This window comes from Sporothrix schenckii (genome assembly GCF_000961545.1).
Source record: "Sporothrix schenckii 1099-18 chromosome Unknown Cont44, whole genome shotgun sequence".
In the NCBI taxonomy this organism is placed as follows: Eukaryota; Fungi; Ascomycota; class Sordariomycetes; order Ophiostomatales; family Ophiostomataceae; genus Sporothrix; species Sporothrix schenckii.
The window spans coordinates 5,600,636-5,626,914 of NW_015971145.1; the positions used below are offsets into that span (position 1 = coordinate 5,600,636).

At 60.7% G+C, this 26,279-nt stretch overlaps 11 protein-coding genes across 11 annotated transcripts; 7 read left to right on the forward strand and 4 right to left on the reverse strand.

Annotated features, from left to right (window-relative positions):
- Positions 1 to 561: 561 nt before the first annotated feature.
- On the forward strand, positions 562 to 1,021 carry SPSK_09975 (tubulin-specific chaperone Rbl2; the record flags this gene model as incomplete). Its single annotated transcript, XM_016736540.1, has 2 exons — positions 562 to 747; positions 815 to 1,021. The coding sequence occupies 2 exons, from the start codon at positions 562 to 564 to the stop codon at positions 1,019 to 1,021; spliced, it is 393 nt and encodes a 130-aa protein (XP_016588489.1).
- A 201-nt stretch (positions 1,022 to 1,222) lies between these two features.
- On the reverse strand, positions 1,223 to 2,452 carry SPSK_09368 (uncharacterized protein; the record flags this gene model as incomplete). The annotated part of the gene is made up of 1 exon (XM_016735941.1): positions 1,223 to 2,452. One exon carries the CDS (start codon positions 2,450 to 2,452, stop codon positions 1,223 to 1,225), a length of 1,230 nt encoding a protein of 409 aa, XP_016588490.1.
- An 824-nt stretch (positions 2,453 to 3,276) lies between these two features.
- On the forward strand, positions 3,277 to 4,767 carry SPSK_09164 (uncharacterized protein; the record flags this gene model as incomplete). Its single annotated transcript, XM_016735742.1, has 1 exon — positions 3,277 to 4,767. One exon carries the CDS (start codon positions 3,277 to 3,279, stop codon positions 4,765 to 4,767), a length of 1,491 nt encoding a protein of 496 aa, XP_016588491.1.
- Positions 4,768 to 5,379: 612 nt separating this feature from the next.
- SPSK_10108 (ubiquitin-like protein Nedd8) lies at positions 5,380 to 5,683 on the reverse strand (the record flags this gene model as incomplete). Its single annotated transcript, XM_016736664.1, has 2 exons — positions 5,380 to 5,605; positions 5,673 to 5,683. 2 exons carry the CDS (start codon positions 5,681 to 5,683, stop codon positions 5,380 to 5,382), a joined length of 237 nt encoding a protein of 78 aa, XP_016588492.1.
- Positions 5,684 to 6,649: 966 nt separating this feature from the next.
- Positions 6,650 to 7,579, reverse strand: SPSK_09626 (prohibitin-2; the record flags this gene model as incomplete). The annotated part of the gene is made up of 1 exon (XM_016736198.1): positions 6,650 to 7,579. The coding sequence occupies one exon, from the start codon at positions 7,577 to 7,579 to the stop codon at positions 6,650 to 6,652; it is 930 nt and encodes a 309-aa protein (XP_016588493.1).
- Positions 7,580 to 8,443: 864 nt separating this feature from the next.
- On the forward strand, positions 8,444 to 9,411 carry SPSK_09592 (cleavage stimulation factor subunit 2; the record flags this gene model as incomplete). The annotated part of the gene is made up of 2 exons (XM_016736164.1): positions 8,444 to 8,492; positions 8,552 to 9,411. The coding sequence occupies 2 exons, from the start codon at positions 8,444 to 8,446 to the stop codon at positions 9,409 to 9,411; spliced, it is 909 nt and encodes a 302-aa protein (XP_016588494.1).
- Positions 9,412 to 9,922: 511 nt separating this feature from the next.
- Positions 9,923 to 13,276, reverse strand: SPSK_08399 (Mg2+ transporter protein; the record flags this gene model as incomplete). Its single annotated transcript, XM_016734997.1, has 1 exon — positions 9,923 to 13,276. One exon carries the CDS (start codon positions 13,274 to 13,276, stop codon positions 9,923 to 9,925), a length of 3,354 nt encoding a protein of 1,117 aa, XP_016588495.1.
- Positions 13,277 to 15,167: 1,891 nt separating this feature from the next.
- Positions 15,168 to 17,351, forward strand: SPSK_08718 (uncharacterized protein; the record flags this gene model as incomplete). The annotated part of the gene is made up of 1 exon (XM_016735306.1): positions 15,168 to 17,351. One exon carries the CDS (start codon positions 15,168 to 15,170, stop codon positions 17,349 to 17,351), a length of 2,184 nt encoding a protein of 727 aa, XP_016588496.1.
- Positions 17,352 to 17,918: 567 nt separating this feature from the next.
- On the forward strand, positions 17,919 to 19,496 carry SPSK_09100 (glucuronyl hydrolase; the record flags this gene model as incomplete). Its single annotated transcript, XM_016735679.1, has 1 exon — positions 17,919 to 19,496. The coding sequence occupies one exon, from the start codon at positions 17,919 to 17,921 to the stop codon at positions 19,494 to 19,496; it is 1,578 nt and encodes a 525-aa protein (XP_016588497.1).
- A 726-nt stretch (positions 19,497 to 20,222) lies between these two features.
- SPSK_09063 (sugar transporter) lies at positions 20,223 to 21,851 on the forward strand (the record flags this gene model as incomplete). Its single annotated transcript, XM_016735643.1, has 1 exon — positions 20,223 to 21,851. One exon carries the CDS (start codon positions 20,223 to 20,225, stop codon positions 21,849 to 21,851), a length of 1,629 nt encoding a protein of 542 aa, XP_016588498.1.
- Positions 21,852 to 22,484: 633 nt separating this feature from the next.
- Positions 22,485 to 25,400, forward strand: SPSK_08466 (fungal specific transcription factor; the record flags this gene model as incomplete). The annotated part of the gene is made up of 1 exon (XM_016735063.1): positions 22,485 to 25,400. One exon carries the CDS (start codon positions 22,485 to 22,487, stop codon positions 25,398 to 25,400), a length of 2,916 nt encoding a protein of 971 aa, XP_016588499.1.
- Positions 25,401 to 26,279: the final 879 nt, after the last annotated feature.

The window sequence follows — 26,279 nt, forward strand, 5'->3', positions numbered from 1 at the left end:
GATAGGTAGACTAGAAGCGATGCGTCTCCTGTTTGGATATGGTCTCGAGGATGGACAAGACGCTGATGGGGGTTATTTGCCTCGTTGGTTTTGTCGTCCGTTATATTGTATCAAATTAGCAAGGGTCTTTATATTGTATTCAGGTGTTATTGTGATTCTTGTCTTGCACGATCTGGCCGTTTATTGGCGTGTGATTTAGTTTTTCTTGAAAAAAAAACGTCAGATATAACTACGTCCTTGTCAACTCGAGATTTCCATCGACCGGTTAGCATATTTGCCTAGTCATGTCTTTTATTCTGCTGCCTCATTCCTTTACGATGTATTGTTGGTGGTCTTTGTTGTAGGTCCTTCCACGTGATGCAGTTGGCGTCATAGGCAGCCGCGTTTTCCCACTTAGCCCCCTGAAGGCCCCCCTATTCCGTAGTACTCAAGCTAGACGCCACCCCGCTATAAAGTCGAGCTCTCCAAAGTCGGACCTCACTCCACTGCTCTGGCCATCGACGACATACGTTTGCTTCCGTCAACAACAGCCACCCATTGCCAGCTACACAGCCTACCACCATGCCGGCCCCGTCTGATCTCGCCATCGCCACAAAGGCCGTCGAGCGCCTCGTCAAAGAGGAGGCCTTCTACCGCGCCGAGCTCGCCAAGCAGCAGGAACGCGTCCGGCAGCTGGCGGCCGAAATTGCGGCCGCAAACGACCCGTCTACTCTGGACGGCAATGCCGAGTTTGTCCTGAAGCAGGAGGTATGTTCTGTGCTCGATTGTGAAGTCCTCTCTTCGCCCGAAGACTGCTTTCTAACGCATGCTTCAGAGCCGCGCCGTCGACGAGACCAAGGCTGTCTTTGCGCCGCTCAAACAGCGCACGGCCGAGGCCGTCTCGACGCTCGAACAACAGATTGCCATTCGCGAGGCCGATGCGGCCGACGCACAGACCGACGGTGCCGCTGTCGACGACGAGCTCGACAAGGCGCGGGCCGTTCTGCGGACGGGCCAGACGGCCGTAGCCAAGGAGATTTAGGCGTAGACGGAACGGGTTCACACAGAAGTGGGGAGACGGCAAGGAGAGGGAGCGAGAAAAAAAAATGTATATCCACCGGACGCCGTGCAAGGCCATTGCTCTATGAAAGACATAATCCTACCAACGAGAAACGCAGCTGTGCAAATCCCAACGCCATCACGTGCCGTAGTACATGGTCAACCACCAAACCACACAAACACCTCACGTCGTATCCATCTTTTCTGTGCTCGCCGGCATCGCCTCGCCGTCGTGTGCCGCCGTGACACGGTCTTCCTCGTCAACCTCGACCATATCGACGTCGTCGCCCTCGTCCATTTGTGTCGCGGCCGGCTCGGGTGTGGGTGTGGGTGTTGGTGCTGCCGACGCAGCGGGCAGAGGCGTTGCTGCCGTGTCGGGCGGCAGCGTTTGGCTGTCGTACGGCTCAGCCCCGGCATCCGCGTCCACCGGAGCGGGGGCCGGGCTGCGTGGCGTGCTGGCACCGTTGGCGGTCGCCTCGGGCACTTGCAGCGTTGGACCGGCTGTCGATGCAGGCGTGTCGGCGGCCTCGGGCCCTGCGGCGGCCGCTGGTGTCGCCCCGGGTGCCGGCGTCGCCCCGGGTGCCGGCGTCGTTCCTCTCGCACCGCCTGCGGCCGCACCACCACCACCACCACCGCCACCACCGCCCGTGCCCGTGGCTGTACCGCCCGCACCCGTCTGCGCCGCGGCCTCTTCCTCCTCGTCCATGCCCTCCCGCCGCTCCACCTCCTCCTTCTCGTCGCGGATCTGCCGCCGCAGCCGCATGCTCTCGTCCATGATGCGCGCAAACTGCTGCTTCCGCTCGCCCCAGGTCACCGCGTACGCCTCGCTCTCCCGCTGCAGCTGCCGGCACTCGTCCTCGAGCTTGTCAATGGTCGCCTGCTGCTCGGGCCGCGGCCACAGCGTCTTGGACGATGTGATGCGGTCCGCCAGCGCGTCAAACGCCTGCCGCTGGGCCAGCGTGGCGCGCGCCGCCTCGAGCTGGCGGCGCAGCCCGACCAGCGTCTCGTCGCGCACGCCGCGGCACGTATCCTCAATGGTCACGCGGTGGTCCGCATACCGCTGCCGCTCGCGGGCGTTGGCGGCCGACAAGAACTGCAGACGGGCAATGCTGGCGTCAAAGGCGGCAAAGTCGAGCGTGATGTCTTCGCGCAGCTGGGCGATTTCGGCTAGCGTTTCGTTGGCTGTGGCATTGCCGTTCTTGTTCTGTGGTGTCCCGTCACTCTGACCCTCACTCTGACCTTCGCCCTCGCCCTCTGGTGGCGGTGTCTGTTCCTGGACTCCAGCAGCGGCGACGACCCGGTTGAGCAGGGCCAGGCGTTTGGTGATGCGCTTGAACGGCTTCTCTTCGACGTTGAGCAGCCGCGCCTTGAAGAGCTCCTCCTCCTCGCGCGGGTCGAGGAGCTGGTATGCCATGTCGGGAGGGTACAGAATGTATCGAGGTATCGAGGTATCGACGTATCGGCGTATCGACGGAGTGTTGGCGAGAGAATCGCAAGCAAAAGTCGTCGTCCGTCGCGGATCGTCTAAAGTCAAAAGAATGGCTGCAAACAAACGCCTTTCTCGCAGATTGCCTTTCAGTTTCCGTGGCGGTGCCGTGTATACGGTCGTTTTGTGGTAGGCGTGGTTTGCCAGTGGACCGGTTTTGTGGGTTGTGACGTGTCGTTGAGCTCGTTGATAAAGAATGGAGATGTGAGAAGTGGAATAGAAAGAAAATCAATTGGAAAAGTCACCACAAGGCGAGGTGCAACCGTAACCACTGGAAGCGTGCTAACAGGCGCTATGGCAGGCGCTGGTTGGCTGGTATTTCACGACTCTCCGGGCAATCAGTGGGGCCGCAGTAGTGCTGTGATGCCCCCTGGCGTTACGACGACCCCCAAAAAATGGCTGGGCGCGCAGCCTTGTGACAGTGGGAGCCTATGATGGACTCACATCGGCCTTTGCGGAATTCCTTTGACGACACCCCATCCACCGTCAACCATCCAACAACAACGCAGCAACGGGATGAGCCGGCTGCACATCTCCACCATGGGCACGCCATTGTATAAATAGCATACGCGTTTCCCTCTTGTTTGCCCGCCTGTATTTCTCAGGCGACATTGCATTCGTCGACGATCTTCGCATCGTCACGCCTTCTCATCTTCACCTTCGTCTTCTTCATCTTTGTCTTCACCTACAGTCCAAGCTCACTCTCGTCTCAACTTTCCCCATATCCCGTCCCGTCCCCTCACACACGCGCCATGCCCAACTTGCCAGTAGCCGAGAAGCAGCGCGGACCGCGCACGCTCAAACGCATGGCCCTTTCCGTCGCCGTCCGCAACATCGCGGCCGTCACGGACATTGGCGACATGGCCTTTTCCAGCGCCGTACCATTGCTCGCCCACATCGACAGCCCCCACCAGCTGTGGCAGCTGGAACAAAACTGCCCGCAGCTCGCCGACGAGCCGCTCGAGATGGCCGGCATCTGGGCCCGCCTGCTGACCAAAAAAGTGCCCGGCTGGGATACCAAAGGCTATCTGACAGACGAGGAGCTCAAGACCATGACGTGGATCGAGATGTACGACAAGGCCAAGGCCGCCTTGGACGCCGAGACGGCCGCTGCTGCAGACCGCCTGAAGCAGACCCTGGCCGGCTTCAGCAAAGCCAAGGAGGACAACGCCACGCAGCTCGTCAACAGCCGGGCGCTCCTGCGCAAGATGCCCGGCGTGATGGCCAAGAAGCGAGGGCCCGGCCGGGCGGCCGATCGGGGCCAGGCGGTCCTCAGCTTTGGCAGCGGCTCGCGCACCAAGATGACGTCTGGGCAGAGCGTGCTGCGGCGGGCGCGGCGCGAGGCCAAGGAGATGAGCAAGGTGTCGCAGCTCAGCAGCCGGCTGACCGACAACCAGGCCGTGGCGCGCAGCCAGATCCGCATGCCGCCGGCCGCCATGCTGCACGACCACCGCGTCGCGCACCAGCCCGGCTCGGGCATCATCCGGCCACCCAAGAGGTTCCCTGCCGCGTCGTCGCTGTCGAAGTCGGGCGTCAAGACGCACTACGAGACCGAGGGCAAGCTTGGCGCGCCGGGCACGGGACTCGGCGTGGGCAATGCCACCAACGAGGCACGGCTGCTCGCCCTCAAGAGGGGCGGGGTGGCTGCTGCATCGTCGGCCCCGTTCTACTCGGCCGGGCCCGCAGCCCCCGTCATCCATGCGCCCAGGAAGCCTCGGGCTACGGCGGCGGCGACAACAGCAACAACAACAACTACAATGGCAAAAGAAAAGCGCCGGGCATATGACCACGACGACGACGACGAGCTGTTTGGCGTCGTCACCAAACCGAGCAAACGGGCGCGGCTGACGGTCGAGGATCTCGAGGGCGGCAGCAGCGGCAGCGGCAGCGGCAACGATGCCCGGGCCAGCGACGACGACCTCTTCGGCTCGGACGACGAGCCCATGTCAACACCGAAGACGTCGCGTACAAGCGTGAGCGGCCGGGACAGCCGCAGGGAACGAGACTGCCTGCACATTACAGACCATCGAGACGACAGACGTGGCGATCGATCCCATGACCGGTCGTATGACTCTCCTCCGAAACAGACCACCACACGGCCGCCGTCTGCACCGAGCACGTCGACAGTTTATAGACCACCGCCACAGACAGCTCCCGCCGGCTCGCCTCCACGAAGCCAGGCCGTTGGGAGTGTCCCACGGAAGAAGGCCGTGGATATTTTTATGCGGCCGAAGAAGAGGTAGACGGCTGGCTCGTCTCCTTTCGTTTTCGTCTTGGTTGCTTCATTCATTTTTATCGTATTTTTGTGCTTTCGTGCACGGCATATTATACACGTTGGGATATTTATTGCAAGGCGTCAAACTTAGGTTCCGTATTCTTCTAATGGGCATTCATAGCGATTTCGAAATTCATAAGCGCAATTCATGGGAGAAGTCTGTACAAGGTGTTGTTTCAACAACGCAATACTGGTCCGCCGTGTCTACTTTTCGAGTACAGTGAAAGTGAAAAAGGAAAGCCATCCCGGCTGTAAACTGAATAATGAACAAGATAAAATAACATACATAAAACGCCATGCGAAAGATGAGGCGGAAACGCAAAACATTGCAAAGAACACAAATCAGCAAAAAGAAGGCAAACAGGATAGCGTCGTGGCTGCGAAACGGTCCAATCTTGATCTCCCCAGAGCTCCGACCCTCTGCTAACCCATCCGCATATGCAACCATTATGGTCGTCAATGTCCACCGATTTCGGTCGAGAGTTTGCGAGTCGAGCCTTGGATGCCATTGCCGTGGGAAGTATCGTCATATGTCTGTCATCCGTCTGCCCTTGTCATCCTCTCCTCACCCTGGCCCTCTCTACCACCAGCCGCCGCGCAGGGCCAGCACCAGATGCAGCGTGGCACCGCCCTCGAGCGCATAGTCGGCGGCCGTCTTGTCGTCGGCCATCTGCTTGCCGCCAAAGATGAGGCGCTGCTGGACCGGCGGAATGCCCTCCTTCTCCTCCACCTTTTCCTTGATTTCGGAGACCTTGTACTTGAGGTCGATGTCGAGCTCAATCTCCTTGCCCGTGAGGGTGCGGACCCTGTTATTGTCTGTTAGTGGGAGGAGCAGGCCAAGCAAACGCGGAAGCAAGAGGGACCGGCACCTACTTGATCAACATGGCGGCAGCTGTCTGTTACTGTTTTGCGTGTTTGTGTGTTTGCAGACGGTGGTGTTGCTCGAGGAGGGACCTTGGAGATGTGTGAAAGTGACCAGACCCGAGGCAGCTGTCCAAGTGAAAGGCTAGACGGGTAGAGGAACGCTGGAGAACGGTCGCTGGAATGCCAAGGACGGAACAAAAGGCAAAATGCTGTTGCGAAGGAAGGGCAGCAAGGTTGACGCTGCGGGTGATGGTGGATCGTCCGGTGTGCATTTAAATGTTCAAATGTTCAAAGGTGCCTGGCGGACAAGAGGGAGGGGTTTTGTTTGTCAGGTCCCGATTTAGCGCAGCCCAACCAGTCCGTAGGCGCCAGAACGCTCCAGGCAATAACGGCGGCCAGGTGGGGCAGTGCAGTCGTGCTTTCCATAACTCCCAGGTCTGTCCCGCGTTTGTGGCCAGTGGCTTTTCAGCCGTTTGACAGCGTGGGAAAGAGGCAGCCTGACGTAGTAAAGGAAGGCACGAACGGGACAGGCGAGCACGCTGCAAGGTGACATCAGATGAGGCGACAACTGTGTGTCGCGAGGCTCCAGATGATTGGTACCGACGATACAGCCGTTGATGGACGACGTCACAATGTCAGGGTGCCGTCCGAGCAGGCGGTTTTCATGCATTCATGCAAGATGATTTTGTCCCTTTTTACAGCTATGAAACATTACAACCGAAAAAGCAACGAAGCTAAAGCAAAACAAATAAAGAAAACAGGAATATGATAATACACAGTGGAGATGCCCCTTTTGAGATGGATGGCACGATGCCGTAGGAGAGATTGTTCGTGCCCGACATGCCATGCCATGCTGCCATGCCACGCCGGGATGTTGCGTGTTTTCCCCAGTCCTCCTCCCCTTGTCCCCATCCAAAACGCCGTCTTCGTTCATGCCTTTACACAGTTCCGTTCTCAACGACGTCCTTCATTTTCGCATTTTCACCCTATTTCGACTCCTCCCCGCTCTCAAACACGTTCAGGCCCAGACCCTCGGCGTCCAGCAGCAGCCGGTTCTTGCCGCCGGCGTCCTGCAGCGTCGTCGCAATGGCCCGCGCGTTCTCCAGCTTCTTGAGCTCCACGTACGCCTTGTTCTTCTTGATGGCATCGCCAATCAGCTCGGCCGACCGCGCCTCGCCCTGCGCCTTGACCACCATGGCCTGCTTCTCCTGGCGCGCCTTGTCGACGACAAAGGCCGCGCGCTGCGCATCCTGCTGGGCCACCTGCTTGGCCTCAACGGCGGCCGTGAACTCGGGCGAGAACGCCAGGTGCGTCAGGGACACGTCGTCGAGCAGCAGGTTGAAGCGCGCCGCGCGCCGCGACAGGTTCTCGCGCACCAGCCGGGCCACCATCTCGCGCTGCGTAATCAGCTGGCTGGCGTTGAACTGCGCGACCACGCTCTTGAGGACCTCGTTGACAATCGACGGCAGCACGCGCTCGTCGTAGTCGGTGCCCAGCGTGCGGTAGATCTGCGGCAGCGCCGGCACGTCCGGCCGCGACAGCACGCGGCACGTAATGTTGACCATCTGCAGGTCCTTGGTGCCCGTCAGCGACGACACATTGCGCGGCCGCGCCCGCACGTCGTACACAATCGGCGACTCAAACCACGGAATCATAAAGTGCGTGCCCTCGCCGTAAATCTCCTTGGACACGCCGCTGAGCCGCCGGTACTTGATGGCCCGGTGCCCGCCGTCCACGTTGAACAGCCCGTTCTGGAACACCCAGATGCCGCCGCCCACCACGAGCAGCGACGACACGAGACCGCCGATCCGCGGGCCGGGTCCGCCGCCGCCACCGCCGGCACCGCGACGGCTACTGTTCAGCGCCATCTGCTGCAGCCGGCGGACGTAGTCGTCCATGGGGCCACGGCCGGACATGTTGCGGGAGAGGGAGGTGACGGGGAGTGGTAGAAGGGAAAAAGCACGTCGTTGGAATAAGAGAGGACGAGTCGTCGGCAAGCGTACAGCTTGGTGTCGGTCGTTTTCGGATCTCGAGGCTGAGATCGTGCGTCGAATCGACCGTCAATCGTAAATCGGATGTCGATAGGCCAAACGTCAAAAACGTGGTGGTTGTCTGCCTCTCTTTTGTGTGCTCCGCAGCTCTGCTTTCGCTTTTTGCCTTTTTTGCTGACCTTTCTACGGCACACCGGCCCCAGCTACGACGCCTGATTGGCCTGTTGCTTAGGTGGCGTGCCCCACCACAGACGACTGCTCGCCTGCCTGAAGGCGTCTGGTTGTATGGTGGACAGACAAACGTATCTGCTTTATGTCGATGACAGACAATTGACGACAGAATTAAGATCACCTTTTACCTCCCAGAATTCGAAAGATGTTTCTCAATTTTTACATGAATTTCTAGACGGTGGCAGAGCTGTTCACATCACTTTTCAGTCCACCTCTTAATTGATGTCACATGACTATGCACGTGCACTGTCTGGAGCTAGGCTATATGCATGCAGCTCTCCACCAAAAAGAAAGGCAAAGCCCTTTCAACGTCCACCGTGAACCTCGACCTGCCTCTCACGCGCAATTGCACCTCAACGGCGACACGGTTTCTTCACGACGACAATACGGCATCTTCCTTGACACCGCACCAACATAGCGGAGCTGTGTCTCGTGTCTGGACCGATCGACATCCAGTCCAGAGTGTCACGAGCTTCCGTCGTCTCGCCTCGTCAAGGCCTTCCAACCAGCGGCTTTGTGTTCCCTGCGCCCTCCAGATCCGCCTGCACATTCGCCGACATGTCGCGGCAGCCCTCCAAGATTGTCTTTGTGGGTAACATCCCATACGGTAGGTCAAAGCAAATGTGTGGACGCCGTCTGCCCCGACCCTGACTAACCCGACGGCAGGTCTCTCCGAAGAGCAGATCTCCGACATCTTCAGCAGCGCCGGCCGCGTCGTCAGCTTCCGTCTCGTCTACGACCGCGAAAACGGAAAGCCCAAGGGCTTTGGCTTCGCCGAGTACCCCGACCCCGACTCGGCCGCCTCCGCGGTACGCAACCTCAACGACTACGAGGTCATGGGCCGCAAGCTGCGCGTCGATTTCTCCAACGAAGGCCACGACGAGGACATGCCGGCGTCCATGGGCGGCAGCAACACCTACGGGGGACCCGGCACCGGTCTGGGTACGGGCAGCAATGGACCGGCGGCGAGCACGCCCATGGCCGCAACCGGTTCGTCCAACGGCAGCTCGTCGCTGCCGCCCCTGCCGCCCGGCAAAGACATCCCGCCCGGCGCGAGCGCCACCGACGAGATCTCGCGCGTTCTGCGGACGCTGCCGCCGACGCAGCTGCTCGACGTGCTCACGCAGATGAAGACGCTGGCGACCAACGAGCCCGCGCGCGCCACCGAGCTGCTGGCCCAGGCGCCGCAGCTGGCGTACGCCGTGTTCCAGGCGCTGCTGCTCATGGACCTGGTGTCGCCCGAGGCCATCCAGGCCGTCGTCGAGGCGACACCGGCGGTGCCTGTCGTCCCACAGCAACAGGCGCCACCACCACCGCCGCCGCCGCCCGCCGCATACGCCGGGTACCAACCCGAGCTGGTACCACCCGTGGCAGCACCGCCCGCGGCTGCCCCGGCCGCGCCAGGACAGGATGAGCTGATCAAGCAGGTGCTGGAGCTGCCGCAGGCCGTCATTGACCAGCTGCCCGAGGCAGAACGGACGCAGTTGATGGCCCTGCGGATGCAGTATGGTGGCGGTGCGCGGTAATCTGTTGTTGGTGTTGTATTTTTTGTCCTTCGTGTGTCTTTTGCGGTTATTTGGTCACGACATATCGGATCTGGTGTTTTGCTGTTTGTTTAAAGTGTTGTATGTCCATCTACGGTCAAGGCGTTCTTGTCGGCTCAAAATACTGGCGGGTGATTTTATTGAAATACCAACTCGTACATTATCGTCCGCGTGTGCTGAGTATTGTGAAGGAAATAATATAAATGCATTTTGAAGGAAATTATTGTTCTTGTCATCGAGCTAAAAATATACTCTTATGCAATTTATACTGAGAAAATATTTTAATAATGTTTCAAGTCACGCACGATAGACGCATCATGTGCATTGTATGGTATATGTACGACTCGACCACACCCCAAAAGCAAATATAAACGCCGTTCGTATGCTTTTTGTCAGCTCCCCACCCCAGTGCGCCGCCCACAAAACAAAAGAAAACTATATGGATTTATGCAACGTCCACGTCGCGTTCGGATGGTTCGTCGCTTCCATGCAGTCACACAATCTTGTAGACGCGCTTGGCGATCCAGTAGCAGGCCATGCCAAAGGCGAGCAGGCCCGCCGTAATCACCATAAAGTAGCGCAGATCGCCCTCGCCGTCCTGGCCGGGCACCCAGACGTTCATGCCCCAGAGGCCCGTGATGATGTTCATCGGCAGCACGATTGTGCCCAGCACCGTCAGCTTGCCGAGCACGTCGGCCGTCTTCTCCTGGCGCTCGTTCATGCGGATGTTGATCTGGGCGAGGTAGTTGCCGTGGGAGCGGGAGAGAATCTTCTCGTAGTGGCTCAGGTTGGACGTCATGGTGACAATGTGGTCCTGGATGTCGCCCAGGTACAGGCCGATCTCGCTGCGCGGCGCAATCTCCCAGTGCTCGTTGCAGCGCTTGGCAAAGCCCTTGATGACGTCGGCCTTGGTGCCCAGCAGCCGGTACAGGCTCATGACGCGCTTGCGGCAGTCGCCCACCTGCAGCAGCATGTTGGTGTCGGCCTCGGCCGTCGCGGCCGCGTTGCCACCGCCACCACCGCCGCCACTGCCACTGGCGGTGCCGGTGGCCATCTCGCTCTTCTCGCGGTTGGCCGCCAGCACGTGGCCCGCCGCCGACGAGTGCATCTGCAGGATGGCGTCGTCAATGTCGTCGACCTCCTCCTCAATCTTTTGGATCAGCGGCACAAAGACGTCGGTGATGTCGTCGATGATGGCATACGAGATCCAGTCGGACGACAGGATCATGTAGTCGCTGAGCTGGCGGATGCGCCGGCGCACGTTGGCCGGGTGCGGTGTCATGGAGAAGTGGAAGCTGAGGACGCCCTCGCGGAACACGACCACGTACATGTTGACGGGGTCCAGGAACGTCTCGCTGCTGGGGTCCTGGTCGAACGAGCGGTAGCTCACAAAGTAGTAGTTGTGGAACAGCTCGACCTTTTCGCGCGCCTCCTGCATGACAATGTCCTCGGCCGTCAGCGGGTGGATGCCAAACGCCTTGCTCAGAATCTTCATCTCGGCCTCGGTCGGGCTCAGCACATCGAGCCACCACACCGGCCGCTCGCCGTAGCGGGGCTGCCGGGGCTGTCGGGGCAGTTTCGTGACGGCGCCCGGAGCCTGCCCAACGGCCGTATCGTTGCCCGTCCCCGACTGCCGGGACGACGAGCGGCCGCGCTCATGGGCGGCCACAGACGTCGCCGCGGCAGCGGCGTTGGCAGCATCGGTGGCTGCCACGGCGGCAGCGGCAGTGACGGCGGCCCGCAGGTTCTCGCGTTCTGCCTGCCGCTGCGGTGTCAGTGCCAAGGGAGCCGGCCCAGGTGACATGGTCCGCAGGGGCCGCTGGTCGGGGCTGGTGACCTGGGGTGGTGACATCACGCGGGGGGGAGAGAGTGGTGTTGGGCGGCCAAAGTCATCCGACAATTGCGTGGGTGTGCGCTCCATGGTCGCCGAGGACAGCGGAGGACGCAGCCCCTGTGATGCGGCACCGCTGCCGCCCTTTTCTGGGCTGGCAGTGCCTCCTGAGCGCGTGCCTGGGCGCGGAACGCTGTCGCCGGCGTTGGACAGGGCTTCGGCTACATAGAGCGGGTCGCGGCTGAGGTTGAGGTCGGCAGCGGTGCTGGCGATGTCAGGCGCCTCGTAGCCGGGAACCGTCGTGCCATCCAGCGCGCTGCCGTCACTCCTTTCGTGGCCGGGGACAAAGTCCGCGTCGTCGTCATCGTCTGAGTCGGAGTCGGACAGTAGGGGCGGGTCTGGAATGAAGAGCTCGCGGAAGCTGCCGCCGGGCTGCACGAGCTCGGAGATGGACTGGCTGTGGATGGTGCTCTGGAACTCTTCGTTGAAGTAGGTGAAGCGGTAGGGCGCGTCCTCTTCGGCGCGGTGCCAGCCCTTGTGGACGGGCCGCAGGCGGCCGTTGACGAGCTGCGGCTCCTTGATCTTCTTGGCGCGGCGGCCCTCGCTGCGGCCCTCCTTTTCAAATCGGCTCCACTCGTCGAGGATGGCCAGATCAGGCCACTTGCCCCGGCGGCGGCGGTTCGTGCGTGCACGCCACGCCGCGGCATCTCGCTCACGGTCGACGTCGTCGTCGTCGTCGCGGTGGTAGTCTTCTTCGTCCTCGGCCATCTCGGAGAGGTGCCCCTGCGGGAAGCACACGTCATTCTCACCGCCACCACCGCCAACACCAGCGCCAGCGCCACCCATCGAGCCCTTGTTGCCGTGTCCGTTGTGGGTGCTGCCATGGTCGCCGTCGCCACCGGCCGCCTTGGATGGCTGACGTCCCCGTTGATCATGGGAGCGATCGCGATCGCGATCGCGATCACGGTCCCGATCGCGGTCCCGTTCACGGTCTCGCTCGCGATCGATGAGCATGTCGTTCAGGTTGTTCTTGCTGGACGAGGTCTCGGAGCGGCGCAGGCCCACCGGTGACGAGGGCGCGCGCAACTCATCGCGCAGCATCTGGTCGCCAAAGCTAATGTTGTTGTTGTGGTCGAGCAGGCGGTCTGTTGGACGCAGAGGCGGACTGCCGGGGACGGACGGCGGGTAGTTGACGCTGCTGTACCGCTCGGCATTGGGAAAGGGGCTGAAGGGGTTGAGAAACTTGTTGTGGCGGCCGGAGTGGTTGGACCCGTGTCGGCTCGGCGGACGGGGCCCGTCGTTGGAAGAGCCCGTGGTGGCACCGTAGCCGCTGAAAGCCGCAGCGCGGGAGGCGGCAGCCGACGGAAAGTCGGACCCAATGCCGCCGCCGCCACCTCCACCTCCGCCGCCGCCGCCGCTGCCGCTGCCAGAGCTCGGCATGCGCTGCTCCTGGTGGTACGACTGCGCGAGCAGCGGCACCGTCTCGTTGGCATCGTCGTTGTTGTCGTCATTGTCAAGGTCGGCCTGTAGCCGTACCGATTGGCTGAGACTGGGCGTGACGGCAATCGAGGGCCGGCGGGCGCGCAAAAACGGCTGCTGGTCGCGGTGGTCGAGCAGGCTCTCGCTCTCGAGGCTGGTGGTGCTGAGGCTGCGGGCGCGGTGGTTGTGGTGGATGTCAAAGAACTCGTCGCGTGAAGCGGCGGCCAGGGTCGTGTCCTTGAGAGGATCGGCCTCGACGTTGTCGTGTGCGCCCTCGTCGTCGCCGAGGCCGTGCGGCTGGACGACGGCAAACGACTTGCGGCGCTGCTTCTTCTTGCCGCCGCGGTGCTTGTGGCGTTTACGCGGGGGACCTGCCCCTGCGCCTACCCCTGCCGATGTTCCTGAGGCTCCTGGCGCTGCTGGTGCTCCTGTGTTGGTCGGTTGCGGTGGGACGGCTGACGCTGACGCTGTGGCCGCAGACGGCGTGGCCGACGGCCGCGGAGGCCGGGAGGGCGAAGCGGCCGTGCGAGACGACATCGTGACACAGTCCAGGGGAGAACAGGAGAGACAGAGAGACGACCAGGTAGTATTCCTGTCTAAGAAAGCTGAAGGAGAAAACGTTTGTCCAAATTAAGGCGAAGGCATGCTATCGGCCAGATTGCCGAACGGGACGTGGCCGAGGCGACCCATCCAGAAGTCCGTTGGGCGTGAGTGCGTCGTTTCGGGGGGATCGAGAGACGAGTGACACGGCGATCGGTATCAAGACGTCGAAAGGGAGATTGTTTTCTTTTCGAGCGTGTAGAAGTGGTCGGAAAAGGGGTAGCGAACAAGTGAAGAAAAATCTGAATAGAGCGGAAGGCGAAGCCAAGTGAACCTTATCGTCGTCTTCTGCCTTGGAACATTAACTGGGGAAGGCGCTGAGGAGTTTGGGAGTAGTTTGAGGGAAGGGGCGCCTTGGCGCAGTGGAGCTTTCCTCATTGGGAATCGTACGGTTGCCACCACTGCCTGCACAGGAAGGAGCGATCTGGCGGTAATACGGCGATAGTGGCCAGGCCTCTCCGTCTGGAGCATTTAGATAGGAGCTTTTTTACCCTGTGGGACGCGCCAGTGACGCATTCGATACGGCGAGACCAGATCGTCTGACGACACTGTATTTCGAAAAGAGCTAAATTGGCAGGAGCTAGCTTAGTAAATGACAGAAAGGCGCCATCCAGCTAGGAAAAGGCTGTAGCTAGGAAAAGGCAGTAATTCTTTGTGTGTTTTTGTTTCTTGTATTCTCGCCCTGTAACGCCAGGTACTGTACGAATAAAGCTGTGCTATTTGCCCTTTAGTAGTATATGGTGGCGTCGTACGTTTTTGAATGCGACCCGACGCCGACATAGGAGATCTACGTAGGTTGTTCCATCTCGTTCGTTCACGGTGTGCTTGCCCCTGTGTGTTTCGCTTCCCAAACGGCCGGTTGTGGTTGCCTTCGTGCCCTATTTGATATATGCCGTGATTGTTGTCGAGGCAGGTCAGGGCACTCGCGCCTTCCTCTGTCGACACAGCGCATACTCAGGCGCGTGCTTGGCGTGGCCTTTGACCCAGTGATGTCATCCAGTTGACGCACGTGAAAATAGCAGAGTGGGGGCAGTCGTCCACCGCTTACGAGCGACTTATGTGCTGGCAGGGGTATGGCATATTCCATCTCAGCGAGCGAGACACTTTGAAAGCAAGCGGGAAAAAATAGAAGAAAAAATAGAAAATACAGAAACAGGTAGTCGCACGATTCCATCAAAGTCTTCGTTGGCACGCCTAGTTCGGTCCAGGCCATTCAATTAATACGCTTTCAAAATCTAATAATGCGTGTACGTTAGTTAACATACGGAGCTGCCCAGTGCACCAGCCTTTGTGTCTTTTTGTTTATATTATATTTATATATTTTTGGAACAGTTTCCTTCAATATGTGGCAGGTGGATATGGGCACGTGAGAAAGCAATGTCCACGACACAAACTACGGAAATGCTCGCACGTGAACCAATCGGTCTATCTGATCTTGCGATGGTCGATGCTGCTGTCGAATTGGACACTAAGAGGTGTAAGTCCTGTCTGACTAACTTGATATGGCCCAAGTGAGGCCAAAGGAAGGCGCGGCCGGGAGCGGGCCCCGGGACCTGCACCGATCCCCGCTGCGGGAAGGAGTCTCGTGAGGGGAAGCTCAGGAAGGTACGATGAACAAAGCCCAACTGTTTGGAGAGAGCTTTCAACGAAGAAGGAGCAACTGCAATCAAAAAAGGAAGCTGCAAAGAAGGCCATTGGGGAAAAAAGGGGGTGAAATCAAAACCAAAACAAAAAAACAAAGAATGTACAGCTTCGACAACCCGATCTAGAAAAGCACATCCCAACGAACCGATCAATCACCACGTACCACCGCAGCGCACCATCAAACATGCCCCCTCTTCCTGGGTTCTCCGACAACCCGCTGCGCACACGTGCCGACGTTGTGCGGGCAACGCTTGCGTTGCTCCGGCCGCTGCAGCAGACATGTTTTTCGCCGGGCCGCGGACGCGTGAGCCTCCCCGTGGCGACGGGCGCGCACTTTGACGAGGCGGCGGCGCAGCTCGAGGGCTTTGCACGGCCGCTCTGGGCCGTTGGCGCTCTCTTGGAAGGCGGCGAAGGCGGCAAAAGCGACGGCAGCGACGACGTGTTGGCTCCCTGGATCGAGGGCATGGCCGTCGGCACCGACCCCGAGCACCCCGACTACTGGGGCGACATCAACGACATGGACCAGCGCATGGTCGAGTCGGAGATTGTGTCGTACGCGCTGCTGGCGGCGCCGAACCGGCTGTTTTACGCGCAGCCGCTGCGGGTGCAGGCCAACATTGTGCGGTGGCTGCGGCAGATGAGCGGAAAGGAGATGCCGCCGACCAACTGGCTGTGGTTCCGCGTGATGGCCAACCTGACGGTGCTGCGCTTGACGGACGGCCAGGTGGCTGGGGGCGGCGAGCCGGCCGACAACAAAGTGCTTGTTGACCAGATGAACGAGGACCTGGCGAAGCTCGACTCCTACTACATTGGCGACGGCTGGTCGAGCGACGGATCGTGGCAGACGGAGGAGCAGCAGGCCGCCGAACGCGAAGAGGCGCGCGTGCACGGCCGTCGCGACACAAGCATGGGCCGGCAGGTGGACTACTATTCGGGCAGCTTTGCCATCCAGTTCAGCCAGCTGCTGTACACCCGATACGGCGGTGCAAGTCTCGACCCGGCGCGGGCCGAGCGGTACCGCAGCATGGCCCGGCAGTTTGGCGCGTCGTTTTGGCGGTACTTTGATGAGGACGGCGCGGCGATCCCCTTTGGGCGGTCGCTGACGTACCGCTTTGCGTGCGGCGGCTTCTTTGCGGCGCTGGCCGTGGCACAGGTCGAGGACATGCCGCCGCCGCTGCACACGCCGGGGGCCGTCAAGGGCTTCCTGCTGCGGCACCTGCGGTGGTGGGCGGCGCACTCGGACGACGTGTTCAGTGTCGACGGCACGATGACCATTGGCTGGCAGTACCCCAACATGTACATGGCCGAGGACTACAACTCGCCGCAGTCGGTCTACTGGTGCCTCAAGACGCTGATTGCGGTGGCGCTGCGCGACGACGACGCCTTCTGGGCGGCAGAGGAAGAGCCGTATCCAGCGTTCTCGTCGGACCTGCCCGGCGTGCGTCTCGTGCCCAAGCCGCAGCAGATCCTGTGCAACCACCCGGCGGGCCGCCACCACTTTATGCTGTCGCCGGCGCAGTATGTGGCTTGGCCGATGAAGGCGACGCAGGCCAAGTACTGCAAGTTTGCCTACTCGTCGGCGTTTCCCTTTTCCGTGCCGACGGGCCCGCTGATCCAGCAGTTGGCGCCAGACAACAGCCTGGCGCTGAGCCGGGACGGGCGCGAGACGTGGGCGGTCAAGTGGAAGCACAGCGAGGCGGCCACGTTCACCAACGACGGATGGGCGGTGGTGCGGTGGTACCCCTGGGGCGCCGACCGGGCGGTGCAGGTGGACACGACCCTCGTCCCGCCAACAGACGCATGGCCGGACTGGCATGTGCGTGTGCACCGCATCCGCGTGAACAAGGCGATCCCGATGCTGCACGCCGTGGAGGGCGGCTTTGCCGGACCAGGACGGAGAAGGAGCGCGCGAGGCGACGGCGCCAATCTCGGTCCGGCCGCGGAGAAGCCGGCGAAGCTGATCCTGGGGCAAAACGAAGAGGTGGTGCTGGGCGACGATGCATCCTCCGTGCTGATTCTGTCCTATGCAGGCGCACTGGGCATCGCCATGGACGCGCCGGTTCTACGTTGCGCTGGTGATGCGGGAAGCGCCACGGTCCAGGCGCGGTGTGCGCCGCTCAAGCCCGATACCAACACGAGCCTGGCGTACCAGCGCAGCCTGATGCCGGCTGCATACCACGATGTTGTCGATGCGACAGCGGGCGAGCTGGCGGCGGGCACAGAGCTGGTGCTTGTGACCAAGGTCTTTGCCATCCAGGCTGGCTCGCACGACTCTGAGCGGGTAGACATTACGGAGCGGTGGAATAACAAGCCGAGAGTGGCCTTTGGCAAGGCATCAGCCGAGCCATGTATTGTGCTGCAGGAGTAGTCTGCGCGTGGTGGGAGAAGGTGTATTTACTGGACAGTTCTAGAGGCTTAATAAGTGCGCAATAAAAGTGACATAGACCTCCCATTCACGAACACGAAGCTGTGTAGGTCGTACTCTACATCTGGTTCAACCGGCTAAAAGATCCAGAGTACGGAGCACCCAATCCACGATCTCCGCACTGCCAAAGCGGCCAAGAACGTCGTTTAACGTCTAGTTCCATTTTGCCGGATTGCGCTCCACGAATTCCCCATAACACGGGCACCGGGCAAAGTCACGGCCGGGATTCGGGCGGCTCTGCAACGACCAAAAAGTTGGAGAATCCGCCAGCATCAAGTGAGCGAGAGACACAGCGAAAGGACAATGGATTAAAGAAAACTGGCTGCGAGGAGGACAGTAATAAAGCTCGACGTCCGATGAAAGCAAGTGCAAACAAAAGAAAGAAAAGGATCATTCGACAAAATAATAGTATCAACATCGAAAGAACACAGACACGCCGCACCACACCAAGCATCCCACCTTCCACTGTCCTCCCCGCCGTTCCACGCCCACCAATCAACACTCCCCAACATGCCCAGCTCCGCATCGACAACCAGCTCCGAGGGTGCCGGCGGTGCGCACAGCGACAATACCTCTGACAGCTCCGTCGACGGCACACCAGACATTATGGACCGGCCCAGCGTCAAGCCGATCGCAGCATCGACACCGACGGGCCTGTCCATGGCTCCGCCCCTTGCGGAACGCCTCAGCGGCCTCTTTGCCGAGAACACCATGGCCAAGATCACGCGGACGGCCGTCGAGGCGCTCGTCGATAACGACCCGCCGACGCGGTATCCCGAGTACGTGCCGGTGACGGGGCCCGGGGCCGGCCAGTATGCGCTGCGCGAGGCCGACTTTTGGACGTGCGGGTTCTTCCCGGGCAGCATCTACCTGCTGCTGGAGCGGTTCAACAAGTTCCCGCAGGTAGTCGCGCCGCACCTGTCACCGGCGCTGCGCCGGCGCGTGCAGACGACGCTCGAGACGACGGCGCAGTCGTGGGACGGGCCGATCCGAAGCATGGCGGGCCGCACCGACACGCACGACATGGCCTTTATCGTGATGCTGTCGCAGCGGGCGTGCTTTGAGCAGTACCACGCGCCCGCGGCCCGGGCGGCCGTGGTCCAGGCGGCGTACGCGCTGCACGGGCGCTTCCACGCGACGGTGGGCGCGATCCGGTCGTGGGACCGGCTGGACCAGGACGGCGTGCTCGTCGACTCGCTGGCCGACGACTTCCTCGTGATTGTCGACTCCATGGTCAACCTGGACCTGCTGTACCACGTGGCGGCGCTGGTGGGTGACGACACGCTCGCCGCCGCGGCCACGGCGCACGCCAACACGGTCCTGGGCAGCATTCTGCGGGACGAGGCGTCGACCACGCCCTCGGACGACGGCCGACCCATGTACAGCACCTTCCACGTGGCCAACTTCTCGCCGGCGACGGGCGCGGTCAAGGAGCTGCGCACGGCCCAGGGCTACGCGCGCGACTCGACCTGGGCGCGCGGCCAGGCCTGGGGCATCCTGGGCTTTGCGCGCACGTTTCTGCGCACGGGACAGCCGCAGTTTGCGCGCGCCGCCGCGGGCCTCGCAAACTACTTTTTGCACCGTCTCGCCACGTCACCGGCGTGTGTCGAGGTCGAGGTCGGCGACCACGGCCGCAAACGCGGCCGTCTTGTCCCCCTCTGGGACTTTGACGCGCCCGTCGACCCCCACGCAGTGGCCGACACGGGCCCGCTGCGCGACTCGTCGGCCGGCGTGATTGCCGCCAACGGCATGCTGGTGCTGTCGCAGGCGCTGCGGGCGCGCGGTCAGACGCAGGAGGCCGACCGGTTCCTGCAGGCGGCGCTGGCCATTGTCGAGGACACGCTGGCGCTGTCGCTGGCGCCCGAGACGGCCGAGTTTGTGGAGGAGGAGGAAGAAAAGGCAGAGTCGGCGGCGTGGGCCGTCGTCAAAGACACACACGCCGGCCAGTCGTTTGCCGCGATCCTGAAGCACGCAACAGCCAATGCCAATGCGCGGGACCACCACCGGTACTGGAACCACGGGCTGGTGTATGCCGACTACTATTTGCTCGAGTTTGGCAACCAGCTGCTGCGGATGGGATTGGCATAGCGGACTACGAGGGAAGGAGTTGTCGGACGACAGTGATAGACTAGATTACAGAGGACTGACGGCGAAGACAACACTAGACATGAGAATAGGCAATAAGTATTCAGACTGAATTCGACCCTGCCGATGGGCACACAATGATTCAATAAGGTAGCCATCCAGTGATCCGCGACGATTTGCCTATACCATTTACGTATTCACTGTGAAATGCAAAACGACATCCGGAGCAATGGCCCTATTCACTGGCCACGCACCCTGTCGGGCCGGTCGTCGAATGCCAAACGACCAAACCGGGCGAATTCAGGCTCGAATGTCGTCGGCCCCGTCGCCCAAATGGGTCCGGACACAGCCCGATGCCCGCGTAGCGTGCGTTGCCGTGCACTATCGTGCGGGGAACAGGAACAAGGGCCAACGGCAAAAGGAAAAAGGAAGATTGGGAAAGGTAAAATTATGGAGACACCTGCAGCGAATCTGGGGCCCCATGGCACGCTGGACGACGACTTTCCTTCGTCTCGTCTTTCCTAGGCCAGTCGTTCTTTGACTCAATAAGAAGCACAGCGCAGCCATGCCGCGTATTTGCCGGGCCCAGTCGCACGGTCAAGATATAAACAAGGCCCTGCGTCCGTCTGGCCACGACCGACACGGCTTTTGATCTTTGCCTGCATCCATCACCTCCTACTTTGTTCCCAATTTATTTTTCCTTCGTCTCCATCTTCACAGACCTCCACCATGGGCGGTTTTATGGACGCGTCCGCCGGTGCTGGCGTCAACCTCGCCGACCTGATCCCCAAGGACCGCAAGCCGTGGTGGCGCGACACGCGGCTGCTGCACCTCAACTTCCTGCTGCTGTCGGCGCTGCTGACGCAGACGGCCTCCGGGTTCGACTCCAGCATGATCAACGGCATGCAGTCGCTCACCCACTGGGCCACCTTCTTCGACCACCCCAACGGCACGCGCCTCGGCGCCATGACCGCCGGCACCACGGGCGGCACCCTGATTGCGGTGCTGTGGTCGTCGCAGCTCTGCGAGCGCTTCGGCCGTCGCTGGCCCATCTTCGGCGGCTCGGCCGTCATCATCCTCGGCTCAGTGCTGCAGGGCGCCGCGCAGAACTTTGGCATGTTCGTCGCCGGCCGCTTCATTGTCGGCGCGGGCCTCTGCATGGTCTCCACGGCCGCCCCGCCGCTGCTGACCGAGTGCGCGTACCCGACGCACCGCGGCGTGCTCGTCAGCATGTACATGGTCTCGTGGCCGCTCGGCTCGCTCGTGGCCGCCTGGATCACCTACGGCACCTTCCGCATCGACAGCGCCTGGTCGTGGCGCCTGCCGAGCCTGCTGCAGTGCTCCGTGTCCGTCGTCCAGATGGCCCTCGTCTGGTTCGCGCCCGAGTCGCCGCGCTGGCTCATCTACAACAACCGCCAGGACGAGGCGCGGGCCTTTTTCGCCAAGTTCCACGGCCACGGCGACGCCGACGCGCCGCTCGTGCGCTTCGAGATGGCCGAGGTGGTGGCCACGCTCGAGATGGAAAAGGAGCAGAAGCAGGCGCGCTGGGCCGCCTTCTTCAGCACCCCCGGTATGCGCCATCGCTTCTTCCTCGCCGCCTGGATCCCGGCCATGCTCCAGTGGTCCGGCAACAATTTGACCTCCTACTACTTGACCCGCGTCCTCAACTCCATCGGCATCACCGACAGCAAGACGCAGCTCATCATCAACGGCTGCCTGTCCATCTGGTCGTTCCTGACTGCCTTTGTCTTTGCCGGCCTCGTCGACCGCCTCGGCCGCCGCTTCTTGTTTCTGCTCGGCATGGCCGGCATGCTGCTGTCCTACGTCATTTGGACTATCTGCTCGGCCCTCAACCAACAGCGCAACTTTGAAGACCACGGCCTCGCCGCCGGCGTCATCACCATGATCCTCGTCTTCTCCGCCTTCTACCACGTGCAGTCGCCCGCCGCGCCCACCTACATCATGGAGATCCTGCCGTTTACGCTGCGCGCCAAGGGCGCCATGCTCTACCAGCTCACCGGCAACATCGCCGGCATCTTCAACAGCTTTGTCAACCCCATCGGCATGACCAACCTCGGCTGGCGCTACTACATTGTCTGGTGCTGCGTCATCGCCTTCAACCTCGCCACCATCTACTTCTTCTTCCCCGAGACCCGCGGCTACGCGCTGGAGGACGTCGGCCAGATCTTTGACGGGCCGGACGCGCTCACGGGGACCAATGCCATGCGCAAAATGGGCATGACGGTCGACGGCGAAGTGGAACATGCCGAAGACGCCGAAAACGCCGAAAACGCCGATGCGAGCACGGCGTCGGCCGCCAAGCCCAACGTCCAGCACAACGAAGTCGAGGTTGTCTAGGAGGGAGCATGTACCTTGTCTTACACAGTCATATAGCATTCTTTTTTAGTGGCAAGATGGGGGACCCGGGTTTGTAGCATTGCTCTCCCTAATTTTCATGGCACGCAGCACGCAATATTATTCCCAAAAGTATTCGTTGTCCGTCTTCGAACCGAGAGAACATGTATAGGAACTAGACCACTCCCACTAACCAACGTGCAAAACAGACCTCTAACACCAAGGCTAGATAACAGGTCTAAAGTACTGTAGTCCAACAATACACGTCGGCCTCGGGTCGTCTGTCGGGCGGCCTTGCCCATTTAGCCGATGTCTCCGCATTTTATACTCGATCCTTGTTAGTCGTTGCTCGTCTTATCATTCGTGGAAAGCGACATGCCAAAAAATGGAGGACCCGTGTCTCCCCATCCCGTGCGGGGGCCATCGGCAAACCAGGGCTCGGTTGTGGAGGTAGAAATGATAAAAACGATTGAGTGTTCGGTGTAAAGTCACACGACGGGACGGGACTTTCGATAGCATCGACGATTTACGTCGTACTTTGAACTTGTGTGTCCATTGCTGTCCTTCTATTTCATTTCACTTTTCTCCCCTCTTTTCTTCTCCACCGGCCCTGTCGCTGCTGGCCCGACAATCACGATGAGCCCGACTGCGCAAACAGCCTCTCATGAGGCCCAAAATGGCCCCGAGACACGCCCCGAGACACGCCCCGGGACCCCGGCAGATCAGCCACCACCACCACCAACAACAACAACAACGACTACTACCGAAACAGGAGCTGAAACGTCCTGTCTGGGCTGCCGCCGGCGCAAGCTGAAATGCTCGCGTGATCTGCCGAGCTGTACCCACTGCCAGCGACTGGATGTAGCGTGCGCCTACGACACAAAAAAAGCCAAACCAGGACTGCGACCAGGCGCCATTGAGGCGTTGAGCCAGCGCATCGAGGTGCTGGAGAATGCACTGGCAGGAAGGCAGACCATCAGCCCCGTGCCGGAGTCCAATGCAAGCGGACATGCAAACACAAGCGTCGTTGGCATCTTGGCGTTGCTGGCCCAGGAACTGCAAAAACTCAACGCAGCAGCAGCACAAGTTGCACCAACGACGGCAATCGGAACATCTGCCGCTGCTACAACAACACCGCGCGCACATGGCGCCTTGCACATCGCCTCGCCGTCCTCGACGGCCTCGTCGCCCATGACGACCATGACGGCCATGACGGCCAATGGCTACGGCCAGAGCGGTCTTGACAGTCACGGGCACAGCCACCGCCCGCGCAAACGCCAGCGCATGGTCGACAGCTGCGGCAACCCAGACATTGACCTGGCGCGTCCGCTCCAGGACTTGGCCCAAGACCCGGCCGCATCCCCCGGCTTGCCGCCGCCCGCGACGCTGCAGGCCGTCGTCAACGCCTACTTTGTGGCCGTGCAGCCGTGGATCCCTGTGCTGCACGAGACTCAATTCCGGCGGCGCATGCACGACCCGGAGCAGCGGCCGCAGCTGACCTGTCTGCTGCACGCCATGGTCGTCGCGGCGGCGCGGTACGTCCAGGAGGGCGTGGAGGGCGTAGAAGGCGTGGAAGGCGTGGAGAGTGTGGAGGGCGCAGAGGGCGCGGGGAGCGGTATCATCGACACGGACGCTCTGCTCCGACTGGCCGCACGCTCGCGCAGCCACGTGCTGTTGACGGCCATGGACGCCCTGACGGTCGAGAACCTGCAGGCGCTGATCATCCTGGCCTTCCACGACATTGGATCCGGCCGGACGGCGCGTGCCTGGTCCATTGTGGCCTCTCTGACGCGCACCGTCGACTACCTGGGATTGAACAAGGAGGCCGAGGACGACGAAAGCAGTAGCCATGTCACTCGTACGAACGGCACCAAAAGCAGCGGCGGCCACAAACAGCAGCAGCAGCAACAACAACAAGGACAACAGCATAAACAAAAACATACCCTGCTGCACCCCATGTCCCTGCTCAGTCCTCCCTCCAACTGGATCGAAGAGGAAGAGCGCCGACGCGTGTTCTGGTGTGTCTTGTTGCTGGACCGCTTCGTCTCCGTGGGCACGGGCTGGACCACGGGCCTCGCGGCCGCCGATGTGCACCGCCGCCTGCCAGCCGACGGCTTTTTCTTCCACAAAGACGAACCCGTGCTGACTCCGTACATGTACGGCGCGCCGCCTAGCAGTGGTGGTGGCGGCCTGCCTGCGGGCGACGTTGACCGGGCACGTGACCGGGAGGTGCGGGATCGGGACCGGGAACGGGAGCGGGAGCGGGACCCGGCGGACCCGCCCGTGAGGTCGCCCGCGTCGACGCACGTCCACGGACACAACACCAACGTCGGCGCGCTCGCATACTGCATCGAGGCGGCCGAGTCGCTGAGCCGCGTCGTGTCGACGTTCTTGCGCCAGAGCGTCGATTTCGGCAGCCGGCCGGACGTCAGCCGCTGGCTGACGCGCTTCAAGGAGCTGGACCTGCAGCTGGTGCACTGGAAAATGTACCTGCCGCAGCGGTGGCGCGACTCCAACGTGTCGCGGCAGCCCGCGCTCGTCAACATGGACCCGAACCTGACGCTGGCGCACATCACGCACAACACGTCGACCCTCCTGCTGCACCAGCGCATTGCGTACCCGGACGCGGCGTGGTGGGCGCAGTGGACAAGCATGGTCAAGGTGAAGCTGCCGAGCGTGTGCAGCGCCGAGACGTGCCAGAACGCGGCCATTGAGACGGCCGCCATCACCAGCAAGTACCTGCGGTTCACGCCCAAGCACCGGCCCGTGGCGAGCCAGTTTGCCTTTTGCGTGTACATCAGCGCCCGGGTGCTCCTGTTGCACGGGCGCAGCGAGGTGGGGCGGGAGGTATCCAGCAGCGGAATGACCAACGGGGCCGCCACCGGGGACGCCACCGATGTCGACGTGCTGCCCGAGTTCTTCTCGCTGCTGCGGAGTCTGGAGGACATGGACCGACGGTGGTTGGGCAGCAGCAGCAACAGCCGATTCGACCAGGACGGGTCCAAAAAGAGCATCAGTCTTGCCGGCCACTACGCGCAGCACCTCAAGGACCTGTATCGGCAGTGCCTGACCAGTCCGTCGTTTGTGGTGGACGTGCTGGGGTACACGGAGTTTGAACCAGACGTCCCGGCTGTGTCTGAACCTGTCCCCGAGCCGGCTCCCCCGGCAACTCCTTCGGCCACTGCGCTAGTGTCAGCGCCGCCTGCCCCGACCCATCCACAGCAACAGCCACAGCAACAACTGGCTGCGATTCCTCCGTCCATGCACACAATGAGCCAGCCCAACCCGGCCTCGACGTGGCCCATGCAGCCGCTCGACCAGCTGTCGCCCGTGATGACATATCACCAACACGCGGCCCAGGCAGCCATGGCCGACAATTCGGCGTCGGCGTACGCGGCGGCCTCGGTGGTGTCAGTACCGACGGGCCACACAGGCCACACCGACGACCTGACGGCGATTTCGCATTTGTTGCTGGACCAGCAGTTTATGGACCGTGACCGGGTCATTAGCTTTGAAGACAGTTTCTTTGCAGCGCCCGGGCGTTGGACATAGGTGGTGGTGTGTTGAGTGTTGGACAATCGAGCAGTATGTTGATACGTTGTCCTGGGTTGTGGTATATGCTACAGAAAGTAATTTTGATACCTTGAAAAATCGAATGTCGGATTGCTGCCTTGGGCAACAGCAAACTTTTAGTCCGTGGTCTGCAGCTTACCGGTCATGTTGAGAGCAACGTGTGTATCACAATGTGGCGTGTGTGAGATGAGATGTGAAAGTTGTTTATGCGCCGCCGGTTCTCATCTTATGTCTTTATGGTAATGTAAATGGACTGACTTTGGGCGAGTCAGTCCATTAGAATGTTAGGAATTATCCAAGGTCCTAAGGATAAGGGTTATCAATTAAAGAGGATTACGAGCAGCGGTTCGAACGTAGGTGGTAGGAAGCACAAAATCCAATCCTGTCCCTTTTCTGGCAAAGGAGGGACTTCGGATGGCGTTATATTATCTAAAGGTTCACTGGGGAGTCCCCCCTGAAATACTAGCTGCCTATGACCCTGGGAGAAGCCTGACAGGTAGCGACAGCCCAGACAACAGACCGCGCCTTCTGATCAAGAGATAGTATTGCGAACACACCTCGTAAGAACCCGTTGAATCACCACAGTGTCGACTGGGCGGTGTGCTGGGCTGGATATGCCATTACATTTACCCTTACACGAATTAAACACCTACTTTATCCTCGTAACAGTCGTTGATTGGTCATCAACAGAATACAAATGGGACGTATGGAGCGGTATGGGAGGTAGCTTTTCAATTTTGCGGTGGTTTTTACTCCTTTATTAAATTACTTTTTGATTTTGGTGATGCGACCCAACCAAACCGACGTTCATGTGATTTAAACATCGCTTAAAACAACAACAGTAATTCGTAGTACTCG